The following is an 11527-nucleotide window of genomic DNA, read 5'->3' as shown; positions in this document are numbered from 1 at the left end:
AAACTGCTGCACTATTTGAATTCCTTGGCCAGAATAATCTGCAGTATGGAGCAGATATTCCGCTGCAAGTTAAAAGTTTGCCTGTGCAACACCGCAACACTTTGTCACATTGAGCTCATCTTTCTGAGCACAGATTACCAAGATTTCATTATGATGTATCAAATGGTTTAGAATTTTCCCTTTGATTTCTTGAGCGAGTAATTGTAAAGTTAACGTGAAATCAAAATTTACTCTTATTTGGTTTAATTTCTGTTCCTGGCAGTATTGTGGTTATCCGTTCCGATTAGGTTAACTTTGCTTTCATCATTCAAAGTATAACTTGGAAGCATGCTGCAAGCCTGCAATTATTTTATGATTAACGATAATGTGAAGACCTGGTCAGCTCTGACGTCTGTCCTCAGTCAGTCTGTGTTGATCATTAGAAAAACAAAGCAACACTGTAAAGGTCATCGACTCTACCCATGCACGGTGAACAAATGGCAATTCATTTTTATAAGCTAACAAAAACGTAAAAGTATCATATCAACATGCCACAGAGGACACAAACAGGCTAATATGAGGGCATAAGAGTTCTAAACATGGTTTTGATCTGCTTCTGGACTGCTGGAAGCATGAAAGTACATTAACAGTTTGTCATCGCTTAAATTAATCCACTTCCAATTTGCATGCTAATGAGTCACGCAAATGCTATTAAAGCCCAATTTACAGTGGCCTGATTTGCATTAGAGGTGTGAGGGCTAATGCACAGACGTGATCGTTCGCTCATCAGGACAGATGTAGGCCGGCAATGTTGCCTTGTTCACACTAATTTTAGACATTTTACAGCTGTCAAAGCAGATAGATGTCACAGAAAGTTATCAACATTTCAAACAAGGTTTTGTCTAAAAAGCTTTCTCACTTACAAAAGACAACAGGAAGCCTACGGCACAGACCTCCCTTCCAAACTGTGTAAATACAGGTGCTGGTCATATAATTAGAATATCATCAAAAAGTTGATTTATTTCAGTAATTCCATTCTAAAAGTGAAATTTTGATAATATATTCATTCATTACACACAGACTCATATACTTCAAATGTTTATTTCATTTAATTGTGATGATTAAAACTGACAAATAATGAACATCCCAAATTCAGTATCTCCGAAAATTTAAATATTATTTAAGACCAATACCAAAAAAGGAATTTTAGAAATGTTGGCCAACTGAAAAGTATGAACATGAAAAGTATGAGCGTGTAGAGCACTTAATACTTAGTTGGTGCTCCTTTTGCCTGAATTACTGCAGCAATGCGGCGTGGCATGGAGTCGATCAGTCTGTGGCACTGACAAAACTGACAAAAAGTCATTGCTAAAGAGGCTGGCTGTTCACAGAGCTCTGTGTCCAAGCACATTAATAGAGAGGCGAAGGGAAGGAAAAGATGTGGTAGAAAAAAGTGTACAAGCAATAGGGATAACCGCACCCTGGAGAGGGTTGTGAAACAAAACCCTTTCAAAAATGTGGGGGAGATTCACAAAGAGTGGACTGCAGCTGGAGTCAGTGCTTCAAGAACCACCACACACAGACGTATGCAAGACATGGGTTTCAGCTGTTGCATTCCTTGTGTCAAGCCACTCTCGAACAAGACACAGCGTCGGAAGTGTATAAAGACAAAAAGGACTGGAATGCTGCTGAATGGTCCAAAGTTATGTTCTCTGATGAAAGTACATTTTGCATTTCCTTTGGAAATCAAGGTCCCAGAGTCTGGAGGAGGAGAGGAGAGGCACAGTATCCACGTTGATTGAAGTCCAGTGTAAAGTTTTCACAGTCAGTGATGGTTCGGGGTACCATGTCATCTGCTGGTGTTGGTCCACTGTGTTTTCTCAGGTCCAAGGTCAACGTAGCCGTCTACCAGGAAGTTTTAGAGCACTTCATGCTTCCTGCTGCTGACCAAATTTATGGAGATGCAGATTTAATTTTCCAACAGGACTTGGCACCTGCACACGGTGCCAAAGCTACCAGTACCTGGTTTAAGGACCATGGTATCCCTGTTCTTAATTGGCCAGCAAACTCGCCTGACCTTAACCTAATAGAAAAACTATGGGGTACTGTAAAGAGGAAGATGCGATACGCCAGACCCAACAATGCAGAAGAGCTGAAGGCCACTATCAGAGCAACCTTGGCTCTCATAACACCTGTGTGTGGTGGTTCTTGAAGCCCCGACTCCAGGTGCAGTCCACTATTTGTGAATCTCCCCCACATTTTTGAATGGGTTTTGTTTCACAATCCTCTCCAGGGTGCGGTTATCCCTATTGCTTGTACACTTTTTTCTACCACATCTTTTCCTTCCCTACGCCTCTCTATTAATGAGCTTGGACACAGAGCTCTGTGAAGAGCCAGCCTCTTTAGCAATTACTTTTTGTCAGTTTTGTCAGTGCCACAGACTGATCGACTCCATGCCACGCCGCATTGCTGCAGTAATTCAGGCAAAAGAACCCCAACTAAGTATTGAGTGCTGTACATGCTCTTACTTTTCATGTTCATACTTTTCAGTTGGCCAACATTTCTAAAATTCCTTTTTTTGTATTGGTCTTAAGTAATATTCTAATTTTCGGAGATACTGAATTTGGGATTTTCATTAGTTGTCAGTTTTAATCATCACAATTAAATGAAATAAACATTTGAAATATATGACTCTGTGTGTAATGAATGAATATAATATCCAAATTTCACTTTTTGAATGGAATTACTGAAATAAATCAACTTTTTGATGATATTCTAATTATATGACCAGCACCTGTATATACACAGTTTGGAAGGGAGGTCTGTGCCGTAGGCTTCCTTTTGTCTTTTGTAAGTGAGAATGCTTTTTAGACAAAACCTTGTTTGAAATGTTGATAACTTTCCATATTTCACTTTTTGAATGGAATTACTGAAATAAATCAACTTTTTCATGATATTCTAATTATATGACCAGGACCTGATGTGATCATATTATTGTGAGCAAGCCAAAAAATGGGCTAATCATCATTACAGATGAAATGTGTTTTATAATGATGACGAAGTGTTTGCCTACACTGCCCTATGGGAGAACGCAGCAGGAGGCTGTAAAAAGCACACTGCAGATTAATGATTCCCTACTGCTGACAGATCCTCCATGGCCCGCTGAGCAGCTGCTTGTAGCTGCTTTAAAGCCTGAAGCTTAATGTTTCACCTCTAAGCCGGATTTAAACAATGCAAGGAGACCTCACCCCCTACAGGGGAATATAACTCATATCATCTCACTAATGACACTTACACTAGCTACGTGCCAGAGTAAAGTCTATGCACTGACAAATGTCTGTATTTAGTTTCTCTGAACTGGAACGCGATCATGAACTATATTGTTGGTATAGATTGGATGAAATGATGTGAGCTCATTTTGTGGCCAGGTAACCAACTTCAAAAGATAAGTTAGGGCGGCTCTTTTACTGTATTATATAATTTTGTGCAAATAACATAAATTATCTATATTATTTTGAGTCATCCTTCTTTGTTTAATTCTTTTCTGATATAAATGACCCTTTACAAATCATTTCAGAGAAAGAGGTTGTACTCAACTCTGTGTGGGGTTCTGGGACACAGCCACCCAATCAACAGCGGATAATTTGTTGTCTTGGATTTTGACTGGTCTGTTAAGGTGGTCATGGTAATGTCCTGACTTGCAGTTCTTTGGATTGTCCTCAGTTTGAGGCGCTGGCCAGACTTTCCACAGAGCGGTCTTTATTGATATCCTGCATTCCCATGGTAAGTTTTATCATTATCTGATGTTTTCCCAAACATTACTGATGCCATATTTGTCAGCCTAAAGTACTATTGTTGCACTTCAAGAAGTTATATTCAATGAAATGTGTTGTTATCAGAACTGAAAGGTGAATATGCCAATGTTTCATAGCTGTGCTAAACAGTGCACATTTTATTACATTATTATTTTGTTTTATTTGTTGTTACCTGCAATGTCAGAATACACTAATCTACATTCAATACATGGATTTAGTTTCCATGCTTAATCTTTAATCTGGCACTGAAAAATTTCAAATGAAGAAAAAGGAAATATGAGGTTAATGCGGAGGGAAATGGGCTGGCAACATGCTTTATATTTCATGGTAGATTTTGTGTTTGATTAATGTCTTAAAGCATGAGATTGATTTAAAACAATCCTGATGTATCAGTATGAATTATCTCCACTGTGGCTAAAATATATTTTCAGTCCACATGCATTGAATTTATGCAATGAAACACCTATTTATATGTTAATGGACTTCTTGAAGACTAATGGAATTCTTGAAATCCTGTTGGTAAAGATAAAACCTGAATCATTGCTCAAGAATATCTCTAATTAAACAATTATTTATAGAAGGGAGAGGTTTTGGTAATATTAATTAAAGTTAATTTTGTATGTGAATATCTTTGTGCTTGTGTTCTAACAACTTGTTTTTTTTTTAAGGTAAATAAGAATCAAGATGGGCTTTTCAGACAAAGGCCTTCCCGTGGATGGGAAGGGAGACTGGTAATATATATATATATATATACACTCACACATACACACTTTAACACACGTATATGACTATAAATGGCAAGAACAAACAAATGGACAAAAAACATTTACAGCTTTAAACATGCATGTTTGGGGTTAATCTTCAAGAGTAACTCTTGTAAAACTTTTAAAACTTACTATTACTTTTAGTGTAAATGTATTAGTCTTATTTGTATCTCTTTTTATGCATTTATATATCCAAATCACTTTCTGTGTCAACAGGCCCTCCAACAAAATTAGGAAGCACAGAAGCCAGTCCCCTTTTCGTGATGTTTCACCTGTACCATCACATTTCTCAGAACCGGTCTCATTCCTGCAACATGGGGTAAACACTGCAGAATTATTAAGACCACTGACCATTAACCTGTATATTTGACAATTGTGTCTGGTAGCCAATCTCCTACATTAGTAACTCATATCACTCCTCACTCTGTTTTCTCCTATAAAAAAGCAATTTCAACTTAAATCCATTTATTTTGAAAGTAGGAGCGTAACAAGTTGGATAATATACAGTTGCAAAATACACCTCTGGATACAACATGATCCTAATCAACCTGTTTATTTTGCAATAATGACTGGCTAATTGTACATTATCACACATTATATGGCAGCTAGAACCTCCCATGTATGTATGCACCAACCCTACTTGTTTTACACAGGATGTAACTGCCAACCTTCCCCGTCTCCCTGGTGTAAGGGGGCCACTCAGGGATGAAGATGACGACGATGATGTTCGGAGTCACAAGAGCTTGCCAGCGGTGATGACTACATTAACCCTCCAACCCAGACACAAGAGGTCATACAGACATCCTGAGAGTCACATCAGTTTACCCCCTCTCATAAGCACCAGGTACTGAATACAGATCATTCCAGGGCTGTGTTTTGGTCCACTTTTTTATGCCCGTCCCTCCGTCTCGTTCTCTTGGATCATGTACGTCCTTGCTTACACTGCAAGAGTGCCCACTACTGGCAGAACCCTTTCAATAGGTTTAAATAGAACACCCTAAGCCAGGGGTGTCCAATCCTGCTCCTGGAGGGCCTCTGTCCTACAGAGTTTAGCTCCAACTCGTTTAACACACCTGAACCAGCTAATCAAGGTCTTATTGGTATACTAGAAACTTCCAGGCAGGTGTGTTGAGGCAAGTTGGAGCTAAACTCTGAAGAACAGTGGCCCTCCAGGACCGAGTTTGGACACCCCTAAGCCCTTGATCACTTGTGGGTAAATTAAGTGCAACCTCTGCTAGTTGCTGTTACGACGTTACAATCGTGTTGCTTTGTGTTCTATTGATCTGCCTGAAGTGCACATACGAGTAGACTCCTTCTGTCAAAATCAAGGGGTCAAGAGCCTGTCCAATTAATCTTCCCTCGTCCACTTGACGAATTTGAATGCATTTTAAAAAGATGGCGGGGATTAACCCGAGGGGAAGTGCTTAGGAAAAGTTGCCAGAGCCATAAGAGATATAAGTGGTTCACTTTGTAAGCAACATGTTTTAAAGGAATAATTCACATAGCAATGAAAATGTTGTAATTTAATCACCCTCAAATCTGAACTATTCCTTTAATACAGACTACGTACACATGGTTTACCAATGGCCAATTGTTATTCAGTGGCATAATATGTTCTTTGCTGAAACGTATGATTTACCAGGTGCAGTTTGATTGTGAAAGGCACTGGATTCAAAACTGTCTCCAAACTCCCACCAATCACCAAATCCAGAAATAATTGGAAGGAAACAGACCCCCCGAGACCTCCTTGTAGGTCTGGATGCAGGTATTGCCTCCCTTTTTCCATTAACAACCACTTTTTGCGAGTATATTTAATGTACATTGTATCTTGCTTCATAAAATAAAGTCATGCCACTGTTAACTTAAAACCATCAGCTCAAATATCAAATCAACCACTTATTGACTGGCCATCTAAAATCTGACAATAAGAACAGGACTTTCAAGCATAATTCAATGCCCTTCGCTTTTAGGCTAGAGGAAAGTAAAATTATTTCATACTTGTCAGTTTAGGCAGGAGGCATGGCTTGACTTCGTTCTGCATTTGGAGCGCTGTTGAATTCACAGAACAAAAATGAAAAGGCACAGTCAATATCTCGCCCTACAGATATATGCAGAGTCATTTTCAGCTTATTAATGATTTAAAGCCTGGTTAGTCTCTGCATCACATGGGCAAGTATTTTTCTGCTTCCCTCATTTATTTGAGACTGTGAGGTGTGAGGGAGAGAGAGCGGAGATCAACGTTGAGAACAAAGAGGCAGGGAGAGGGCATGTATTGTTTCTATCCAATTACTATCAGCCCTCACAGCTGGGCTAATAAACTGAAATTAAAGTGTCCCAATAAAGTGGAATTACACAGTGCAAACAGCTACACAGTCAGGTCTGGTTGTAGTGCAGAGAGTATGTTTAAATGCCTCTCTCTGATAGACATGGCACTTATGTGAATTAAGAGCAAGGAGTTCCAGATATGTCTCCGCTTGCCAGGACCATCACTGATGAATGCGATTAGTAACAGAAATGGTAATTGAATCTTACTGTGATTGAAAACCTGATAACCTTTCCTGTAGTGGAACTTTTTGCGGTGTACCCATAGTCAACTAAACAGATAGACTTTGGAATAAATAGTGACATCTTTTCAGAAAAAAAGAAAGCTTTAACTAAATAAATATGTGGTAAACAATTTTGGACAATTTTAATTGAATTCTCTTGAGGTTGTAAGCTTGATCTAATTTCTGTCGCTTGCACCTGACCCATGTTTCTTTCATTCTTATACTGAAAGGCAAACTCTGCTGCTAAACCTTTCTCTGTTTAAACACTACATTTCTATGGGTTTGTATTGCATTGCTACAAGGTTGCTTAAGTGTTCTGGGTAGTTGTTAGAGTGTTTTAAGTAGTTACTAGAGGGGTCTGAGTCATTGTTAGGTGGTTGCCACCTAAGTCTGTAAGATATTCTGGTCACTAGATATAATTTGGTCCCTCCTCCAATGCAAGTTTTTTCCTGTTTTATTGTCCACCAGGCAAAAAAAAATCTTAAATCTGTTTGCTTTGAAAAGTAATAGCACAACTTAACTTAACTCAATTTAAGGTATCATTCATGTTTGTAGCACAACATAATGAACACATGCAACATTTAAGTTATGCAACAAAGTTAACAAACCACTAACCCTAGCCTAAGCAAGCATCTGGTTCACCAAAGTGTGCATGCTTATTAGTTTTATGCATATAACTAGTACATATATATAGTATTTCAACATCTAATTATTCTCATTCTCTTATGTAAAAGGCCGGACAAAATGGAATTCCTTACAGCTAAACCTGCTCATGCATTGATGCATCCAAAGATTGTACCTGTCGGGCAGACGTCTCTGTCTGTCAAGGTGCACACTGTTCAAGGAAATGGGCCCTGCTTGCTTCCTGCCAAAGCCTCTGGAGTGTCCCCGAGATCTCGACTTACTTTCCAAAGTCCTGTAGTGCAGGCAGTGTACCCTATCAGTCCTGACACCATGCAACATATGAGGCAGACTGACAGAGCGTGCCAGCCCCTGAGGTCTGTGCTGAAAAAAGCACCAAACAGAGGAGTGTTTGACTGCCCACTGGCAGCCCACCTGCTGGAGCCATTTTCTGAGTTCCAGGAGCATCTGTGCCGCCAAATCCTACACTCTCCGCTGCCTTATCGTGCAGCTCTGCCACAGGTCCACATTTCTTGTCACCAGGACCAGGTACATCTGTTGCCTGCAAATAGGGGCCCATACAGTCCCCTGATGGATTGCACCGTGGAGCTCTGCAACTCCCAAGGACAGAAGCTTCCCAAAATCACCATGACCTGCCCGACACCTTCTCCAAAACGCCTGTGTCGCACAGAGATGAGGCATGCGGCTTGAAAGGCAAACCAAGATGGCTGCAGTGTGAACTAACAAGCTAAACAAGGGAACTCAATAGCTAATATTGCTCTGCTCACAAAGGATCACAGAAAGTTCACCAAGATCACAAATTCATTTTGTTCAAGTTAAGAGACAATAAAGCCAAAACAGAGACATCTGTCCAATCTCTTGGCACTTTTTCTGATTTTCAGTGATTATTTGACTCATGGTCATAACCCTCTCCTGTGCAAAGCTCAAGTTATTGCTGTATCACCAATCATCTTTCTTTCTTTTTTTTCCATGGAAGCCCTAAGGATCATTTAAACATATCAGAACTGAACCCTAAGGGTTGCAGTGGTGCACAGGTACAGGAAGTGTCTCCAAGGAGCTTTATAAAGTCATTCCTGGGTGATAAGATCGCTGGACTGGTATGAATCATAAGTTTGTCTTACTGAGGATGAATGTAATCATTTTTTTCTCCCCACCTTTCATGGCCTTTCTTTTCTTTTTAAAATCAATACAATTTCCTCAGTTGAGCTGAATCTACGGTGAGATATGGGGCAGGGGGCAATTTTTTAATTTTCCATCACAGCCGACTACAGATGTATTTGCCATCTTTTTGTATAAGAATGTGTGTTCATGTGTATTTGTTATAAAAGACCTATGAGAAAGATTAGGCTGTAATAAATAACTTATTAAAAGAAGTCACCCTCATTACGTCACCTATTGTAGCAGTGGTTGGGACTAATTATACACTTAACATCCTTAATAACATCTTTCAGTACTGGTATCAAATTCATATGGTAATCTGAATTTGTGTTTAAAGCAAAAGTGTTGCATATATTATAATATGAAGTTAAATTCGGATAGGCAGGAAGTTTATACTTTGATGAAATAATGTTCATTTTAAATTGATCTTTCAATGCAGTATTTTTTTCGTTAAAATAAATAGTGTTACCATTGCCCCCAGCCTCGTTGTCATGAGGAAATATTGTATAGTGACTATAAAAAGAGAGAAAGAAATCAGTTTTTCTTGAAAATTTCTCAGGCAGGGAATCGATTGCATGTCGATGCACTGCTTTAGCCTACAAATGAATATATTGTGTGTTACAATTGCCCTCAGCCCAACCCTCTGATTATATACACATAAAGCTGCAATGTCATTTAAAAGTCTGTTCTAACCAGAATGCTATCATGATTCAAAAATTTTACTTTTATCTTGGTACTGTTAAAGAGCAAGTTATTGCTAATGATTATCTTTCAGTGACAACTTCTAAATTTTGAGGATAAATTAATTTCATAATGATTAAAGGGACATGGGAACCTATCTTGTTCACATTTATTACTAAATTCAAAACAATCGTCCCAAGACCAGCATTGGTTTTTGACCCTGCACTGTGCTATCTTGCAGAAATATAAACATTCAAATTAAAGTGTTTTTTTTTTATATTACTGTCATTGTCCTTGTTGTTCATGCCAATGACAATAATGATAATGTTGAAGTAATAGATATATAAATTCAATATAAATCACATCACACATTATCGAAATATTTTTTTAACGTGGATATTTGCAGATTTACACTGCCTACACAGCCAAAACTCATGTCAATAACAACGTCAATAAAAGTGTCAATAAAAAAAGCTCATTAATTATATTCCCAACTAATCATTGCTGTTAAAAGTCATTTGAAGGACACTTAATTAAAAGTGTACGTGGTAGTATTGTGGTTAATCATTGATTTGCCTACGCTTACAGCAGGCATGGCTCGAACATGTACAGCGAATTACAAATTCCCAGAAGGACTGGCCACCAGGGGTCTGATGATAGTGTTACAAGTACAGTTGTGAATAATGAATGTTACTGATGTTACTGAATGTAAAGTTTAGCAGTTTAGATCACTTTAACATTTGGCATTTCCTAAAGGTTCCAAACATCTAAGACACAAACACACACAATTCAAAAAATGCAAAGCATGCGTCTGATCACCACTGCTGTTTCGCATTCTTCATTCTTCATTCTTCAGTCATATCACATGAAATAGAGTGGCTCTGAGGTTTCACAAGGAATGGGGTACTTTTTGATATTGAAGATGACAGAAGTGCTTTGCAACTTTGCTTTAGAGTGCTTAAGGCTTGGACATGTGTAACAATCTCTTTTTCCAGCAGTAAGCAAACATGTCACAATATGTGTCTTCAGTGGCCCAGGCTAGGCTTAGCCTAATTGCTGTGCGTGCGTGTGAGTGTGTGTGTGTGCGCGCGCGCATGTGGTCTGTTTCTCAGGTCCTGTTCCCCCTTCTGTGCTTGTGTATGGGTGTAACAGCTCCCTGGTTTCACGCTTCGATTATCTGGTCAGGCATTACCCATGGTTGCATTCCCCCCACAGCCTTGTCCCAGCACTGCCTGACCTTTTTCTCTCCAACTGACAGACATTCCTCTCATTCCTACAGGGAACAACAGCAGGATGGGCCCCATGTTGAACGCACTGACCGAACTACCAAATTGCCATTACAAAAGTTGTCAGAATATTGTAAATTGGTATAATAGTAAAACTTTCTCAGGAAATATAAGCAAATATAGTAAGTCTACTCCTGTTTGAAAGTATCACCAGGGGAAAAACGTGTCTCCAAATAAACCTGTTAGCCAACATGTACTAGAATGTATTTTCCACTAGAGGGCATAACAAGCCCTTTCATTGCAAACCACAAGGGATGTATTGTGATTAAAAAAATCAGAAGTGCATGTCACTGCCACAACTGCATTATGGAAAGAGGGCTCTCTGTTGTGCCTGAGACATATCCATGTTTTTCAGTTGAGGCGTTTATGTCTTACTTTTTACACATGTTAACTAGTCTCCGATTTCATATGTTAAGGACCATGTTACTGGACCTTCAGAGAAACTACTCAAGATTGTTTCTAAATGGTCTATATTGCAGGTTAGTTTCTATGGTAATTGGTAACACTTTACAGTAAGGTAAAGTATCATGAATATTTGAACAATGAGCATTATTACAGCATTTCTTAATCTAGTTTAATTTATATATTGTTCACTGTTAATTTATAATATATTAATGTTAATTCATACAACTTGTATTGGTATGTCTAGAAATTAG

At 38.8% G+C, this 11527-nt stretch overlaps 1 protein-coding gene across 1 annotated transcript; it reads left to right on the top strand.

Moving 5' to 3' along the window:
• The first annotated feature begins 4367 nt into the window (after positions 1 to 4367).
• LOC143741975 (uncharacterized) lies at positions 4368 to 9848 on the top strand. Its single transcript, XM_077234568.1, has 5 exons — positions 4368 to 4525; positions 4775 to 4877; positions 5212 to 5402; positions 6201 to 6323; positions 7839 to 9848. Exons 1-5 carry the CDS (start codon positions 4479 to 4481, stop codon positions 8434 to 8436), a joined length of 1062 nt encoding a protein of 353 aa, XP_077090683.1. The 5' UTR covers positions 4368 to 4478; the 3' UTR covers positions 8437 to 9848.
• The last annotated feature ends 1679 nt before the right edge of the window (positions 9849 to 11527 follow it).

This window comes from Siphateles boraxobius, unplaced genomic scaffold (assembly GCF_051911475.1).
Source record: "Siphateles boraxobius isolate OS27281-9 unplaced genomic scaffold, OSU_SipBor_1 19, whole genome shotgun sequence".
NCBI lineage: Eukaryota > Metazoa > Chordata > Actinopteri > Cypriniformes > Leuciscidae > Siphateles > Siphateles boraxobius.
The sequence above is the reverse complement of the archived record's forward strand: the minus strand, read 5'-3'. Positions and strand labels throughout refer to the sequence as shown.